This window comes from Gopherus evgoodei, chromosome 1 (assembly GCF_007399415.2).
Source record: "Gopherus evgoodei ecotype Sinaloan lineage chromosome 1, rGopEvg1_v1.p, whole genome shotgun sequence".
NCBI lineage: Eukaryota > Metazoa > Chordata > Testudines > Testudinidae > Gopherus > Gopherus evgoodei.
In genome coordinates this window covers 50,616,330-50,635,187 of record NC_044322.1, presented here as the reverse complement: position 1 = coordinate 50,635,187, position 18,858 = coordinate 50,616,330, and the positions used below count along the sequence as shown (strand labels likewise).

The following is an 18,858-nucleotide window of genomic DNA, read 5'->3' as shown; positions in this document are numbered from 1 at the left end:
AAAGTCAAGACAGAGAGGGGCTGTGGAACCTAGGAAATTGTGCCTAATGCCCTGTAACCATGTCATGCCTGGAGAACATGAGAAGATAGAAAAGAGGAGCTGCTCCAAGCAGTAGAAGAAATGTACTCTATCAATGATAAAGCTGCAGATCAACAAATCTCTAACAACTGTTTATAAAAGTCATTCCTGTGAGCAAACCAAATTTTTTATGCCTGTCATCTGTGTGGGGAGTAGACTTACAATCATCTCCTTTGCAATCTGAAATGTCAGAACGAGCCTGACGTCTGTTTCTGAACATTGATGAGTCCCATGCCAGGATTACAAGAGGTAAAAAACAACCCCCCGACCCCACACGCCATTTCTACAGATTCTCTGTTCATTAGAGAACACTTTATTAGCTAATACAAATATGTTTCAGTGCCAAATCTGTCACAGCACAGATTAAATGAGAAAACACACATGAGAAAGGACATTCTCTGTTTCAGATACATTTTAGGCACATTTTGCTCATAATTTCACTATTGCAACCCTACTGATTGTAACAGAATGGCCCTAGTTTATGTGAGGGCAGAACCTGACCCAGGAAAACGATCTGTTACATGATCATTGGGATACTATCAGGGACAGGATGAGAGAGTGTGTCCTCATCACTAGGTGTTTACAGCATGAAAAATAGTTAGAGGCAAGCAGTATACCCTGAATCCTTTGTAATATATTTCTTAGTGAAGCAGGATTTTCATGCTAACTATAATTTTGTCCTCCAAGTTGTCCTGAACCTATTTTTCATTGCATTAGTGGGATATATCTCTTCAATTTATCCATGCAAGCTTAACAATGTTATCAACCACTTATTTACACAATAATGGTTTGTTAAAGTGAAAAGTCAGCCCTACAAAGGCAGATGGCCAGGTGAGTTAAAAGTGAAATGCAAAACAGGTATGTTTAAAAGAATTTGAATGGAGAGGAGAATGGAAAGCAGCCTTGACATGTCAGACCTCTTGAAATTTTTAACCTTTTACTTTGTTGCACAGCTGGTACCCATATATCCACAAAGTATTCACTTTATAAAACAGTTTTTCTTTTTATCCCTTCCTGAATTCACTTATTTACAAAAACAGCTGGGGGTGGGGGTGGGGAAAGACATGAGTTACGGAACCTGGCATGTTTAAGGAAAAATCACAAGTTGATTATGCTAGCTGAGCTTTTGTCATAAACAGACAGTTAAGGGGTAATGTCTCTTTATCTGTAAAGGGTTAAGAAGCTCAGTAAACCTGGCTGACACCTGACCAGAGGACCAATCGAGGGACAAGATACTTTCAAATCTCGGTGGAGGGAAGCCTTTGTTTGTGCTGTTTGTCTTGTTCTTTGTTCGCTCTTGGGGATAAGAGGGGCCAGACGTGCAACCAGGTTTCTTCAATCTTTCTGAAACAGTCTCATGTTCAAAATAGTAAGTACTAGCTAGAAAAGGCGGATTAGTCTTATATTTGTTTTCTTAACTTGCAAATGCGTATTTTGCTGGAAGAATTTTTACCTCTGTTTGCTGTAACTTGTATCTTAGGCTAAAGGGGACGGAGTCCCTCTAGTCTATATAAGCTGAAGACCCTGTAAACATTTTCCATCCTGGTTTTACAGAGATAATTTTTAGTTTTTCTTTCTTTAATTAAAAGCTTTCTTTTTCAAGAACCTGATTGATTTTTTTCTTTGTTTAAGGCCCAAGGGGATTGGGTCTAAACTCATGAGGGGATTGGTGGGGGGGAAAGGAGGTGGGGGGAAGGTTAATTCCTCTCTGTTTTAAGATCCAGGGAGTTTGGATCAGAGTAGCCTTTCAGGGTAACCCAGGGAGGGGAAGTCTGGGAGGGGGAAGGAGGGGAAATGGTTTATTTCTCCTTGTTTTAAGACCCAAGGGGTTTGAGTCCTGGGTCCCCCACGGAAGGTTTTGGGGGGACAGGGAGTGTACCAGACACTGGAATTTCTGGTTGGTGGCAGTGCTATCAGATCTTAGCTAGGAATTAAGCTTAGAAGGGTACATGCAGGTCCCCACTTTTTGGACGCTAAAGTTCAAAGTGGGAAAAATACCTTGACAGCTTGAAAAAATGCCATGAAAATATATATTTCTTTTTATTTGCAATTTACACTGTTCAGTGAATTTAATGGGAAAACTAACTCGCAGCTCTCAGATCCAGTTTTGTTGAAGCTAGATCTAGTGAAGATGGAAAAACACTGTCTCTTTAGAGTAAAAATGTGTAACCTCCGAATACAACTCAAGGTAGTAAAGTGATAGCTTTTAAATGACTCACAGACTCATAGACCAGAAGGGACCAATATGATCATCTAGTCTGACCTCCTGCACAAGGCAGGCCACAGAACCCCACCCATCCAATTTTATAACAACCCCTAACCCAGGACCGAGTTATTGAAATCCTCAAAATTGGTTTGAAGACCTCAAGCTGCATAGAATCCACCAGCAAGCGACCCGTGCCCCACGCTGCAGGGGAAGGCGAAAAACCTCCAGGGCCCCTGCCAATCTGCCCTGGAGGAAAATTCCTGAATTTTTATATGGACCATCTAAACATCTCAGCCTACACCATCTGCACTATAAATATGAACTGAACAGACTGGAAGGAAAATCTTTTCAAATCCTGGCTAGAAGCAGCCTCTGTATTGCAGAGTGAAATACAACTGCTCGGCTGTATTCCATTACAGTAGCTTCAAGCTACCAATCTGTATGTTCAAATATTTTAATGTATGTTCTTCATCTTGTTGTTTCTGGAAGAGACTTACTTGATGTTGTTAATAAAATTTGTTTGAATGATAATTTTCTTGAGCCACCATGTCAAGCCTGGTAATGGACTGGAACCAGAGAAAGTAACTTCCACAAATAAACAAATGGTCAGAACCACAAACTGTCTGGCTCAAGAATGTAATTAGAACAGGAGGAAATAAGATCAAATAATACCTCACACTCTATCAAATAAGTCCAGGCTGACTTTTTCCCCCTATATAAATAAAATATTAAAAAGGACTCCAACTTTTCTTAGTTTTTTTTTTCATTTTTTAATTTCTTTTAAAAAATAATATTTTGCACTTCTATAGCACCTTTCAGCTGAGGATCACAACGCTCTTCAGAGTCATTAATTCACTAAGCTTCACAACATCGCTGTGAAGTATTTAAGGAACGTATAGGGGTCACAACCCAGCCTATATCTATCTATTGCTCGGATCTTTCAACTGTCTCAGATCTATTATTTTAAGAGCTTTATATACTGCAAGTTTATATACTTTATATATGTTGAATTTCAGACTTTGGCTTCCTGGACTGTGGAGTGTTGGCACAATGAAAACGGTTGCTAACTGCAACGGCTGACCTCAGCTTTAGCCAGAAGACAGTTCTAATCTAGACTAGCTAGTGCAGGTTCAGATGTAGGTTCCTAAAGTTAGGTAGCTACATCCACATTTAGACACTTAAATAAAAGTGGTTTGATTTTCAAGAGGGGCTGAGCACATGCAATTCCAATAAACATCCGCTGTGGAGTTGTGGGGGCTCAAGCCCCTGTGAAAATCCCTATGAAGTACTCTGCAGCTGTCTGCTTCAAGAATGTCTGGCAAGAACCTTTCCTAGCCCTTCTTCCCTGGCATCATGGTACAGATTGAAGGAGGCTGTGCTCGTATCTTCACACAGGGTTTGCTGGGACTCTGAGGTGGTCCTGGGAGAGAATGCTCCCTCGCAGACAAAGAGCCTAAAAGAAATGCTCTGTATAGGCAGTAGCCACACACCTGCACAGTGTCTGTGGCTCTGCACCTCCTGCCCCAGACGACTTGCAGTGTTGCCAATGAAACCAAACAAGTTACTGGGCCATTGACATCACTGCCTCATCTCCCCTAGCATGCACGCAGTCTTCTCCCAGCCACTGCCATGGGTGGAAGTACCACAAAGCAAAGCCCCATGGCATGAAGGAAGTTGTAGGCCTCTTCCAGGAAGTCTTTCCATTGCACCCCTCCCTCAGCACTACTTTTTGGGCCACATGAGCCAGGTAGGGTGAAGAACCAAGACTTGGCCTTAAAGACACAAACACAATAAAATCTTCTCACTGACTGGCCATTCATCTGCCAACCTACTCACCTTGCACAGACAAAAACCAAGACTCAGCAGGAGCAGTGGATAGTACAATATTGCTGAAAGTGTTTTTTGTCATTTCCTTATCTATTACATTCTGCACTGTGGAACACAAGCTTCCTTGGCGTACTGAACCAAGAGCATGGTGAAAACTGCAGCTGCCAATTTTCATCCCACATAGGAGGATTATTAATTGTTAGCTGAAGGGGAAAAAAGCCCCATAATGGGTAACAACTGCAGACACAGGGTACTGACTGACTAGCCTCTCAGCTGGAGGGGGGTCATGTGACGACAAAGACCAAACTCAGAGAAGAATTAAAAATGAAGGAGGCAGTGAAACACGTTATGGGGGGAGGGGGGACAATGTTTCACTGCTAGAATCAATTCAGTTTGATATTTCACTTACAGCACTGTAATCTTTTAATCACATCCTGCAGGGAACTGAGCAATGATTTCACCACTGCTTGAGGCCTCTCAAGATTCCCACCCCCCCCACAGAAACATTATTCTTACCTACAGTGCAAAATGCTTCCTGAGTTTGAAGCAAGTGCCATGTTTTATCTTGAGCTAGAATATATAACATCTTTTAATATTCTAAAAATATTCATAAAAATTAGTGTTAACAATGTCCCTTATTTTTTCTAGCTATGTTTATATGTGAAAGCATCTTATCTTATCTATCTGGCGTTACCTCTGAAGTATTTACAAGTATTTTAAAACAGAAATAATTACCAAAAAAAATAATCTGTCTGTCTTCCTTCCCAGGTAGTGGGAGAAATAGCTTGATTAGATTACAGGGGTTTCTTTGTGCTTGTTTGTGTGCTAAGGATTGTGTTGTGTATGAGAGAGAAGAAATGAATTTGTGGTTTTAGTGAGTGTGTAGTATGTCTGTGTGAGAGCTCAGAGACTGGGAGAAAGCAGAGCTGAAGACATTAGTATTTAGCTCTGAAAGCGGTGGGGTTTGTAATCATTCTTATCTTCTGGGAAGGTATTCTGCAGTCTAGCTCCACCTGCTGTGCAAGTTTTGCATCCTAGGGTACGTCTACACTACAGGATTAGTCTGATTTTACATAAACCGGTTTTGTAAAACAGATTGTATAAAGTCGAGTGCACGTGGCCACACTAAGCACATTAATTCGGGGGTGTGCATCCATGGTCTGAGGCTAGCGTCGATTTCCGGAGCGTTGCACTGTGGGTAGCTATTCCGTAGCTATCCCATAGTTCCCGCAGTCTCCCCCGCCCCTTGGAATTCTGGGTTGAGATCCCAGTGCCTGATGGGGCAAAAATCATTGTCGCGGGTGGTTCTGGGTAAATGTCATCACTCATTCCTTCCTCTAGGAAAACAACGGCAGACAATCATTTTGCACCCTTTTTCCCTGGATTGCCCTGGCAGATGCCATAGCACGGCAACCATGGAGCCCGTTCAGCTTTTTTTTTTTTTTTTTTTTTTTTTTTTTTTTTTTTACAGTCACCATATGTGTACTGGATGCCGCTGACAGAGGCGTTACTGCAGCGCTACACAGCAGCATTCATTTGCTTTTGCAGAGACAGTTATCAGTCGTTCTGTACTGTCTGCTGCCATTGTAAATTGGCAATAAGATGACAGTTATCTGTCGTTCTCTACTGTCTGCTGCTGTCATGGGTGTCCCTGGCTGAGGTCGGCCGGGGGCGCAAAGGCAAAAATGGGAATGACTCCCTGAGTCAATCCCTCCTTTATGGTTTCTAAAAATAGAGTCAGTCCTGCCTAGAATATGGGGCAAGTGTACTAGAGAACTAGTGTATCAGAGAGCACAGCTGCTCTGTGTCAGATCCCACAGAAATGATGAGCTGCATGCCATTCACAGGGGGTGCCCTGGCAACAACCCCACCCGTTGCTTCCCTCCTCCCCCAACCTTCCTGGGCTACCGTGGCATTGTCCCCTCCATTTGTGTCATGAAGTTATAAAGAATGCAGGAATAAGAAACAGTGACTTGTTATAGCGAGTTAAAATGAGGAGGAGGCAGCCTCCCGCTGCTATGACAGTCCAGGCAGTACAGAATCTTTTCTTTACACAGGAAAGGGAGGGGGATGATGGAGCTCAGCCCCCAGTTGCTATGCAGAGGACGGTTACCAGCCATTCTGTACCATCTACTGGGAATGACTGGGAATCATTCCTATTTTTACCCAGGCGCCCCCGGCCAGCCTCACCTGAGGCCAGCCAGGAGCACTCACAGGCTGATGACAAGGACGGTTACCAGTCCTACTGCACCATCTGCCACCGGGGAGGGGAGAGGAGTGGATACGGCTCTTCACTGCCGAAGCATCACGTCTACCAGCAGCATTCAGTAGACATAGGGTGACATTGAAAGAAATCAAGAAACGATTTCTTTCCCTTTTCTTTCATGTGGGGGGGAGGAGAGTAAATTGTCGAGCTATACCCTGAACCACGTCGGACAATGTGTTTGAACCTACAGGCACTGGGAGCTCAGCCAAGAATGTAAATATTTTTCAGAGACTGCTGTGGACTGTGGGATAGCTGGAGTCCTCAGTACCCCCTCCCTCCCTCCATGAGCGTCCATTTGATTCTTTGGCTTTCCATTACGCTTGTCACGCAGCACTGCGTAGCCTGGAGATTTTTTTCAAACGCTTTGGCATTTCGTCTTCTGTAATGGAGCTCTGATAGAAAGATTTGTCTTCCCATACAGTGATCAGATCCAGTATCTCCCGTACGGTCCATGCTGGAGCTCTTTTTGGATTTGGGACTGCATTGCCACCTGTGTTGATCAGAGCTCCACGCTGGGCAAACAGGAAATGAAATTCAAAAGTTTGCAGGGCTTTTCCTGTTTACCTGGCCACTGCATCCGAGTTGAGATTGCTGTCCAGAGCGGTAACAGTGGTGCACTGTGGGATACCGCCAGGAAGCCAATACCGTCGATTTGCGGCCACACTAACCCTAATCCGATATGGTAATACCGATTTTAGTGCTACTCCTCTCGTTGGGGAGGAGTACAGAAACTGATTTAAAGAGCCCTTTATATCGATATAAAGGGCCTCGTAGTGTGGACGGGTGCGCCGTTAAATAGGTTTAATGCTGCTTAAATCGGTTTAAATGCGTAGTGTAGACCAGGCCCTATACTCACTAGCATCCCCCTTCTTGCTAATAGTGTCAGGGTTTCAGTGGAATGTACCTCTTGGAGGTTCTGGCTGCATTCTGTAGTATTATCCTAGATGTGAGTTACCATGAAAGGAAGGATGGTGTTGTGGTTTTGGTCCTGTTCTCAGCCTCTGAGACTATTCCAAGATATGACCTTCACTGTGAAATTAAAATAAGTCCTCACAGCCAGTGGTGCTCTATTCTGGGGTTGAGTGGAGTCAGTATGGGCTTATGAAGCAATTTATTGTACAAAAAAGTTCTGGGAGGTGACTTTGCTGTCAAAATAGCAGAAGAAATACAAGCCCCCTTTGCCTCCTTCACAATACTGGCATAGACTTGTAGAAATTCTTTCCCTGATGGAAACCTAATTCCACTGCTTTAACCCACACTCCATTTCCAGAGCTCCATATGATAACCACCATATGACATGTGCAACTGGCAGAGTCTCTCTTTCTTTCTTGCCTGAGGGGTTTTCTGTTGAGTGATATGAAGCACACTCTCTTCCGTGGGCTGTCTGAACTCACAACTACTGCTGCTCCAGGGAAAAAAGGACTAGCATTGACAGCTAAATCCAAGCCCCTCACATGGCAGCATAGGAAATTGCCATCAGCATATGGGGTCGGCCTCCACGTCTTCCTCTTTAATGTTACTTTAAGGGGATTGTATTTTGTCTACATTTAAATATTGCAGTACTTCACAATCTGTACTGGAAATGGGCTAACAATCACTTGATTAAAAACATAAACTTTTCAGAACGGATCCACTCCAAAGTAGGACTGGAGTGGGATGCTTTTACTACACGTTCAAATGTAAAAAACTTAAATGTATTGGATGAAAACCTGGCTATGCTGAAGTCAATGTGAGTTTTGCCATTAGGTTCAATGGGGCCAGGATTTCACCCATTATGTTTACAGATATTTAGTGGCTATTGATACTGTTATGAAATAATCAGGTTTAGGACAGGGCTATGGATGGTTATGAAAGAAAAGGCTTTCATTCTTAACTAAATGCAGTTCTTAAGCACTTAGTGTTAGAGCACATGTAAATCACAGGGGAAATTACTGAACTGGATTAGTTCTTTTTGAGACCACTATATAAATAAGTAAAAATTTGGTACCTGTCCATCTGTCCCAATGGTGCCTCCACAATCAATGAGGAGTTCAGACATGTCATAATAGCTGACAAACTCCCATAAACAGGCCTCCAGGTTCAGATTTCGGTAGAAGCGTAAAGTACTGGGGCCCCTGATTGATGCACTGTGTTGGTAGGGAATGGTCTCTCCAATCACATCCGGATTTTTGGTAGCATCAGTCAAGAAACCATGGTGAGTCTTTACTTCTGTGTAATCCAATAGGTTGGAGCATTTATGATTTCCCACCCTAGTTCCATCAGGGCTGAGGGTTAGCTCAAAGTTGGACAGCTCTCTTGTGGAGATAACAGGTAACATGCCTAGAAGACATATGGGTAACTGGTGGCACCATAACTACATTTTAACATTCAGTTCTGCCAAAATTTGCCAATCACCTAACACATTATATCAGGTATATATTAGACTCTGCTTTGAACATACAAGAGAACACCACTAATCAATGCACTTTAAAATGTAAACAAAAATGATGTCCTTTGCATCTATGTAGCAGAATGTTGGAAAATAATGACATCTTTGTAATATGAGATCTTGGGTAAAATCAGGTGCCTAAGTCACTTTTAAAAATGAGACTTTGGCTCCTAAGTCACCTATGTGCTTTCCCAATTTTATCCGAGATCTCATAAGATGTTATTCCGGATAAATTACATTATAATGCATTAATTGCACAATATTAAGATTCATCATAAAATAATTAAAACTGAGTTATGGCTGTTAAGATAAAAGCACAAAGTGCATTTTGCGATGCAGTTTTCCTTCTTTTTCATTGTTTGTTTACTTATTGGCTAATTAACTGATTTCCTAATCATCCCAGCAAATCAGTTTCTACTGTATCTCTCACCATTCATTAAAATGCTTTAAAATCATTCATTGAAGTCTCCTAAACCCTCTGTGAAATTGGTAAACATGATTATACCCAGCTTGCAAACGGAAAAACTGAGGTATATTTAGGGTAAGTAACTTGTCCAAGGCTGGCAGCAAGACTAGGAAAAGAATTCTAGTTGTCTGCTCTAACCACTCTACACTCAAGCTAAATTTAAAAACTAGTTCACCAATGGCTGTTGCCATGTAACATAAGAAACTTCTGAGCTCAAATCAATCTCTGTTTTCCGAAAGGCATTCAATAAGCAGTTCTTAGGAATCCAGGAGATTTCATTCCCTCTCTCCCCCGCCGCATAACACTTAATATTCAACATGATAAATTCATCCCTGGTGTAACTTCATAAACTTCAAAGGAGTTACATTAAGGATGAATTAGGTAAATTTGTGTAAATTATGCAAATAATTTAGAATCATTTAATTTTCACATCAAAGAACATGAGGAAAAGAAAACATCTTGTCAGAAACTGTGATGGGGATGGTCAGGCCTAGTGGTTGGAGCCATGGCAGTCAGGTTTAGTGCTTGAAGCCAGGTGGGTCAGAGCTGGAATCAGGAGTCCGCCCCGGGGTTGGAACGAGGCCAGAGTGAGAGCAAGGCTGCAGCAGGCCTAGGAAAAGGGCTGGGGCAGGCTAAGGCTTGTGGAATCTGTTGCCACTATCAGGCAGGGGAGGGTTCCAAGCCATTTACCAGACTGAGCTGCTGTTCCTCTTGTGACGCTTATATACACCTGCCCTGAGAGCCACCAGACCACTTCCTGTCTTGTGGATTCTCCGGAATGATTGAACAATCCATGTGGCTTCATCAGTGTCTACTTCAGCGATGATTCATCACCTTACATTACCCTCCCACCCCTGCCCCGGGTGCTTTAGACCCCACTTGTCGGGGTGCGATTGATGGAATTCACGAAGGAGGTCAAGTACATGTATGATACTGGCTGGTTCCCATGAACCGTTCGTTGGGGTACACCCTTCCAAATCTATGAGGCACATCAGTCATCCTCGGAGGAGCTTAGAGTTCAGGATCTGCCTCACCATGTGTTCTTCCTGTCCCTGAACCATGACAGGGAGTGGAGGTGGTTGTGTGCATCCAGGAAAGGAGTTGTTCACATATTTCTTTAACAAGAAAGCATGCAATACTGGATGTATCTTCATGGTACACAGTAGCTGGAGTCTGAAGGCCAAGGGGTTAATTTGCTGAATCATCTGGAATGGGCCAAGGTAATGGTGGTTTAGTTTCCTTGAGGGCTGGGAGGAGTCCAAATGTTGAGCTGAGAGCCATCCTCTGTCTCTGACTGCCATGGGAGGATGGCCCTGTTGATGAAGGTCAGCATTTCATTTGTAGTCCTCCTTGGCTGAGTTTAAGTGTGATTTTAATTTCTCTTGAATACGGTGGAGGTGTTGAACTAAATCAGAAGCCACAGGGACATGGGAGGCCCACAGTACAGACTGATTAAATTGGGGGTGGAAGCTATAACTGGCATAGAAGGGTCTTTGGCAGGTTGATTTGTGATTGGAGTTACTGTAAGCAAATTTGGCAAAAGGCAAGAACTGGAACCAGTCAGCTTGCGGGCAGCTGATGAAGCAACAAAGTTATTGTTCTAGATTTTGGTTTACCTTTTCTGTTTGTCCATCCATCTGGCAGAGGAAATGTGTAGGGTGACTTCCAGGAGTCCAAAAGTGGGAGAAAAATTGTAGCCCATGATCAGGAATAATGTCTGTTGGTGACCCATGGAGCTTGAAGATGTAGTCAAAAATAAAGTGAGCTGTCATTTCTGCAGTGGCAATCTTTTGACAAGGCACAAAGTGTGTCATTTGGGTAAGAAGGTCAACAATGACCAGTATAGCTATGCAGCCCTGAGAAGTGGGGACATCAGAGATGATGTCTATTGAGATAAGATGCGTATGGTTGGTTGGGGTTGGAAGCAGGATCAGGGCACCTAGAAGTTTGGTATGGGGGAGAGGGGGTCTTCATCCAGCTGCACACCTCACTGGAAGCAATGTAAGACTTGATGGAGGAGAACAGTTTTGGCTACCAAGTTGTGAGAGATCAACTTTGCTGTCTACTCGTACCTGAAGTGGCCTGCCAGAGTGGAATCATGGCATAGCTGGAGCATTGCTAGACAAGGTGGTCCTTCAGGGACATAAATGCGATCCTTGTATGAGAGTACCTCGTTTCTGACAGAGAAGTTTGGGTCAGAATTGGCTGACATCCATGTCACCACAAGCACATCACTGGGCATAGGATTTTACAATGGCCAAAAGATTGGTGTTGGCCAGTATGTTTACAAAATGGCAAGGCAAAATTATTTAGGTACTCCCCCTTATGGGATAATGCATCATCTCTCTCATTTCGGGTTCCGGGCTGGCAGACCAGGGTGAAGCTGAATCTAGAAAAGAAGAGGGATCTATGTATCTGATGCTGGTTCAGGGCTGTGGCAGTTTGGAGATGTTCTAGGTTTTTATGATTTGCGAACACCTGGACTGGAAATCCTGCACTTTATAAATAGTGGTGACACTCCTGAAATGCAGCCTTGATGGCCAGTATTTCCTTATAGTAGATTTCTTAATTTTATTCCTTGAGTATCAATTTTGTAGACTAGAAGGTACAAAAGTGGAGGTCATTTGGGGGACTATGTTGCTGAGATATCGTTGCCCTGATCACGTAATTGTTTTGATGACAAAGGGTTTAGATGGGAACACCACTTGCGAGAATCCACGGATGAATAATCTATAGAAACTGGTGAACCCTAGGAAGTACTGGATAACATAGATGCTTTTGGGTGTCGCCCAGGTCAAAACTGCAGACACTTTTTTGGGATCCATACTTATTCTGTTGGGAGAGATGATATAACCCAAGAAGTCCACAGAGGTGTGATCAAACTTACGTTTCTCAGGCTTCCCATACAGACTTGGTTTGAAGATGTTCAAGTACTAACCCAGCCACACTGGTCATGCAAGGTTTGGTTTTCTGAAAAAAATAAGAATGTCATCTAGGTAGAGAATGATAAACTGGTCCAGAACATCCCCGAAGATATCACTAACCAAGTGCTGGAATGTGGCAGGGGCATTACAGAGACCAAAAGGCATGACAAGTTACTCAAAATGTCCATACTGAGTACGAAAAGCTGTTTTCCATTCATTGCCCAGTGTAGGTCAAGTTTAGTAAAAATTTTTGCGAGCTGACCCTCTCCAGTAGTTCACTGATCAATGGCAAGGGATATTTTACTTTTGATGGTGATACTATTCAGTGCTTGATGGTTTATGCAGAGGTACAAGGTGCCATCTTTTTTTTTTTTTTTTTTTTGACAAACAAGATTGGGGCCCCAACAGGAGATGCAAAGGGAGTGATACATTTTTTTGCTAGATTTTCATCGAAGTACTCCCATTGGGCCCTGATTTCATAGGGCAAACTCATCCAAAGGGGATTTTGGTCCCTGGCTAGAGATCTATTCAGCCAGTAGTAGGGCCTATGTGGGTGCAGAGCAGCAGTATTTCTTTTACTGAATACGTCCTCTAAGTCCATGTATTCTGTGGGAATTGGTAAGTTATCCTTACTTGGAGCCTCTTGTGTGCAAAAAATGGAGGCCTTCCCCAGATTATGTCTAATGTCCTCGACACTAGGTTGGACTAGGCACTGATGTTGACAATAATCAGACTCAAACCGAATGTTGTGTGCTCTCCAGAAAATGCCTGGATTGTGGAGGGAGAGTCAGGGGATACGAGGCATGATTGGGAAGTGATCTGAGTCAATCAGGTTAAACTGCAGGATTTCCTGATGGTTTGAATTACAGTTCAGAAGGGGTCAGTCTGACAGACCACTAGGCTTGAGGACAGCAAGCTGCCATCAATTGCCTCCACCAAGATGGGGGCGAGTTTCCTTTGCACTGGTAGGTAATTTGTTTTAGCTACCCATGAAATTGCCAGAGCCTCTGGAGTCTAGCCGCACAAGCTGGGTGCAGCTTGCTTCAAGTATACAGAGGGCCCAAAGTTGGAGTGTCACCTGAAGGTGGGATTGGCCACTGTCCACGATGGTTAGGATACACGGAGGTAGCAGAAGGGGTCTGATCGGGGAACCCGATCCTGTTGTTTCATCTGGCTGTGTCTCTTCTAATGAGGCTGAACTTGCTTATTTTCTCAGACTAGCCACAGAACAGTACTCAAGGGGAAACCTGGTGACAAAGTGGCCTCGTTCCCCACAGTACAGGCAGAGGTCATTCAGACAACAATATTCCTTCTTTTGATCTGAGAGGCACCTTCATGCCATGTCTACCTGCATGGGTTTGGGTCTGATGATTGCATAGGGATGTGTGTGTGGGCAGGAATAGGTCCGGGCTAGGCAGTGGCCAAGCATGTACCTTCCTTCTTTCCTGGCATTACTCCAACAGTTGGTTGTCAATTTGGATATGCAACTCGATGTTGGGGAGCAATGCCGAGTGGGGATCTACCTGAGCCAGTTTATCTTTAATCTCATCATTCAGGCCTAGACAGAAAAAGTAAATCTGCACTGCTTTGTTCCAAGCCATGTCAGTTACCAGTGATGGAAGTGAGTGGTGTAGGCTGCAAGAGAATGGGGATCTTGTTTGAGTGACTCCAGGGCAACTTCGGTGAAGTGGGTATGGTCTGGGTCACCAAACATGAATGAAAAGACACAAATGAATTTATCAAAGTCCTGCTCAAAGATTGGCGATGCCTAATCCAGTGCTTCCTGTCAATAAACTTCTGATGACACTTCTCTTGGTTTGTTTTTTCATGTACATTGCTAGGTGTAACAGGAACTGTAGGCAACGATTGCAACTCCCCAAAACTTTTGATGGTTCCCATCAAATCTCTCTGGAAGCAGGATCTCTGGATTTAGATCTTGGGCTGTCATGCCTGATGATGTTAGAGGGGCCTGGGACTGCTGGGAGGTGTGAGCGCAGGAAGGCATTTTCCAATTGTAGCTGGGCCACTTAGTTCTCGAGATCTCAAACTAGTTCTGTCATCTCAGTGGCAGAGGAGTCTAGAGATTTCATTTAAATTGTAGAGAGCACCTGCCAGCATAGGAGATCCATCTTGGTCATTGAGCCCAATGGAGGTCAGTCTGTTCTAATTGTTAGAAACCATGATGAGCATAGTTGGGCCTAGTGATCGGAGCTGTGGCAGTTTTGCCTACTGGTCAGAGCCAGGGAGTCAAGAGCCAGAATAAGGAGTCCAGTGTGGGGTTGGAACAAGGCCGAAGTGAGAGCAAGGCTGGAGCAGCACTAGGAACAGGGCTGGAGCAAGAGCAGGTTAAGGCTTGTGGATGGAGTCTGTTGCCATCATCAGGCAGGGAAAGGTTCCAAGCTCCGGAGTGCCACTGAGCAGACTGAGCTGCCGTTCCTCCTGTAAGGCTTATATACCTGCACTGAGAGTCACAGATCAGTCTGTGGATTGGCTAGAGCCTAGCACAGGAGTGACTCTTCAGTCCATGTGGTTTAATCAGGCCCTAATTCGGGGATGACTCATCTTCTTACACATATATCACTATGATATATTGTACTATCACAGGTTCAAAATTACACATTCATGACATTTCTCCACTGTTGCAAACACTATGAGATTACACAGTGCTTTTGACTACTTAAGACATTTGCTAAAATAAAATGAAGATGATGTGCACTCTGACCTATAGATTAAACTTTTACATACCATCAATATGAGGCATTGTGATGGTCAGTTTGATGAGATTAGCATAGTTTGGATCTTCTGGGCCAGTGTAGCGCAGCTTGGCAGAGAATGGTTCTGCCCCAACCACACCTGGCACCCGGGGCTGGCAAAGACCTAATGGAAAAGGGAAAAGCAACTTCAATTTGTGTCTAGAAGAAACAACATTTTACTCTGCTTTGCACTAATCTTCCGTTTCTTTTTCACTGTACATACTTTAAAAACTAGACACATTTTCTGGAATGACAAGCAGCCTGTTAGGAGGGGCCAGCATTAACCACAATTTTGAACAGGAATTATTATCACAGAGGATTTAACTGGAAATCAGAACTATTTGATCAAAGTGGATCAAAATTTCAAAACTGGATGCCTAAATTGCACACACATACTCTAAACAAATATTTGTATGCATCAACAGGCTTGCAAAGCAAGACACTGTATACAAAAAACACACAGGTACCTATTGTGCACAAATTACTGCCTGTTTGCACATGGGACCATACTAAATGTGGGGCTGAGTGCTCATTTTTTGAAAGTTTGGTCCATGCATGGACAGGTTTAAAAAAAAAAATCTCCTTCAGAATGTATTTTGATTGCATGGTTAATTTCACTTATTTTGAAACAAGATTTTATTTTTAAACGTTTTCCTCATGTTGCAGCTAGATTACATCTCTAGAGCAGAGCAAATTGGAAAACAATAGAAGTAAGCTGTTTATACTCAAATGATTTCTGCAACCATACTGTTGAGGAGGACTTAAGTTTAAACAAGCTTACTTAAGACTTACTTAAGATTATATTTATGCATATTGAACTGTTTTTAAATTAAGAAAATTATAACTGAAATGTCTACCTGTAAATCTGCAGTTAGTTTTTCTCATCATTCCGTCCGTGAAGGATTTACATTTGATAATTAAAAATTCTGACTTCAGGGATGTCTATACTGCACATTAAACCCATCCAATCTCTGACTCAGGTTTCAGTGCAGGTCCCCCTTCCTTCCACATACCAATCAGTCTGACTTGGGTCAGCAAGCACTCAAGATCCAGGTCCTAGGACCCTGCTAGAGTGGGGGGTGGGTCAGAGCCCAAGTCCTCCTGTGACTTGGGTCCAGGCCCTGTCATTTTGCAGTGTGGATGCAGCTTAAGCTGCAGACTTGAGTTAGAAGATCTGCGTAGCACAGTATGGATGCATGACCACGACTGTGAGACCTGGATCCAGCAATTGTAAGCCCAGGTTTACAGCGCACTGTGGACACTTAAACATGGGCTTGGAAACACCGAGTCCACATGCCCTAGTCCCACAGACCTGAGTTTACGATGCAGTGTGGACATACCCTTGATTCACCCTGGGATTATGCTGGAGTGACTAAGGGTATGTCTATGCTGCACACTAAGCCCAGGCACTGACTTAGGTTTGAGCCCAAGTCCCCCTCTCATCCACATACAAAACAGTCTGGCTCAGGCCAGCAAGCACTCAAGACTCGGGGTCCTAGGATCCTGCTAGGAGTCAGCCCTCCGTCCTGCTGTGACTTAGATCCAACCCTTGTCACGATGCAGTGTGGATGCAAGTCAAGCCACAGACCCAAGTCACAAGGTCTGCCTAGTGCTGTATGGATGTGTTAGTACGGCTGTGAGACCTGGGTCTAGCAATTGTAAATCCAGATTTACAATGCAGCGTGGATGCTCAAGCACAGGCCTGGAAACACTAAGTCCACAAGCCAGGGTACCACAGACCCAGGCTTAGTTTACAGACATACTCTAACGGTTCAGGGCTATCAGTTGTGAAAACTTCACTCAGAGAGGTTTCCAGCACTCAGAGGGGTCTGTTCATAAATTACAAAACACAGTAGAGGATGGGGGTCCTTAATTCTGCATGTTTGTTCAGTGTAACGAAGCATTAGAAGAGGGTGGATGGGTCTTGAAAAATCACCAAAAAATGCATTACATATTTTATGACCAGTCTCCAGGTGTCTACATTCAAAACTCAGCCCTAGAACCTGGAACTGGCCCGCACAGCCCCCAGAAAAGTATGCAGAGCCAGTTAGGGAGTGAATGTCACAAGACACTCAGGCAGAATCCCCTCTGGGATGCAGCATCTTCGTTAGCACAGGGAAGGTGAACTGAGGTCACAAAACAAAATAAAAAGTGACTAAGCAGAAATTCTGTTGATTCAAGCCTCCAGATCCCTCACTCAGTAGAAATTAGAATAGTATATCAAGAATATTTAAAGAGCCAACCACTTGGAATTAAAGTGACAAATTCAAGCACAGAAGGAACTATTTAATATCTTGTCTGTTATAAATGATATATTACACAAAATAAAAAAAGTTTCTGAAGCAGCAAAGAAAACAAGGGTGACAAAGAATTGTCAATCTCACATAGGATTTGTACAGTGCAATGCTTTGGAATCCAGTCTTGATTGATTGACAACTATCACATTAAACATAAAAAAACCCCTTTCATTTCTGGGATGACCCAAAATTTTTATTTGACTTTTAAAATAGGAAAGCCTGATTTGTCATGTGGAAAATTATTTAAAGGTGTTCACCAAAGGGGAGAAATGTGTTTGTACTTTTTATAACTTCTTTATGATGTGTAGAGAAGGCCTAAAAGGTTTTTCCATTTCCCTTCCCATCTCCCCCTGCAGCCCTGCCAATAAAAGAGTTTATTTTGTGCTTGCTTTTTACCTTAGAAGTTCAGGTTTTATTGATTTTTGAAGGCTCCATGAATGATTAGAGAACAGGCAAGATTATGACATTAAAGATGTCATGTAAGTGAAAGCTGATTAAGTAAGAGAGAAAGTCATTTTTTGTGGTATGCAAGTTTTGCTATAGTTAACAGATATATTACCCTCCTCTGTGCTTATTGTTACAATAGGACTCATGAGCTCTAGGCCTTCATTCCCATCCGAATTTACAGCACGAGCTGCACACTGGATCCGAGAGCCAGCTTGAAAGTAAATGGAGTCCAGTGTGATTATCTTGGAGGAAGTGAAGAATGTATCAAAGTCAACCTCTCTCATGGGACTGGTCACACCGTCAGGGCCAGTAGGGGCACTAACCAGCCATCGGTATCGAGTCAGCGTGTTATTGATATTCTCGCTGGCGCATATTGAACCTGTCTTGTCATAATCTGTATATTTAGGATTGCAAGCCTGTGGAAAGAGTCAGAAAGTTATAATGATCTTATTTATTTCACAATAAAGAAAGCAATCCAAGTAGTGAGAAAATGATTGGGAAATTCAGATAAGCCTTGGCTTTAGCCACTGTTATCCCTGGGTGAATTCTGCGCCACTGTGCACGCACAGCATTCATGCCCCCAACATATTTTTTTGCTTCCCTGCAGAAAAATGACTTTCTGTTTGGGAAGTAAAGAAAAGCCACAACAGTGGTCATGCGACCCTCCACAGCAGTATGTTTTGGGTAGCCAGCAGAGAGATAAATCACTGTGGGGCAGGGGGCAGGACTTGGGAAGACATGGCTGGTGGCTCCTACCCTGCGCTGGCCTCAGCTGCTAGTCACAGCTGGGTTGGGCAGGACGGGACTTCTTCCCCTGCACAGCATCCATGGCTGTGTCAGACCCACCCCCAGATTTCTCCCCAGGCTGCAGAAAACTCTGCAAACTCTCCCCCTGCTTCCTGCACCCACTGCTCCTCAGCTGCAGGGCGAGGGATCTTGTACAGAGAGCTGCTTCCCCATCCGCCCAACTCCCGTGCATCCAGGCCCCCTCGTACGTAGACTCACCTGCCAGCCTCCCCCTGCACACAGAATCCCCCTGATGAACCCAACTCCCCCTGCACTTGGACTACCCCAACAAACCACCCACACCCGGGTATCCATCCCACCGAGCCTCAACCAGCTGCACCTGGATCCACACCCCATTCCCCAGCATTTGGAACCCCCTG

At 43.7% G+C, this 18,858-nt stretch overlaps 1 protein-coding gene across 1 annotated transcript in view; it reads right to left on the bottom strand.

Annotated features, from left to right (window-relative positions):
- The window catches only part of FREM2 (FRAS1 related extracellular matrix 2), a 223,922-nt gene that overhangs the window by 23,934 nt on the left and 181,130 nt on the right, over positions 1 to 18,858 (bottom strand). The window contains exons 14-16 of the mRNA XM_030563843.1: positions 17,805 to 18,108; positions 14,941 to 15,072; positions 8,365 to 8,696 (exon numbers count right to left, since the gene is read on the bottom strand). Of these exons, the coding sequence (XP_030419703.1) occupies positions 8,365 to 8,696; positions 14,941 to 15,072; positions 17,805 to 18,108 (768 nt within the window). The remainder of the gene's footprint in view (positions 1 to 8,364; positions 8,697 to 14,940; positions 15,073 to 17,804; positions 18,109 to 18,858) is intronic.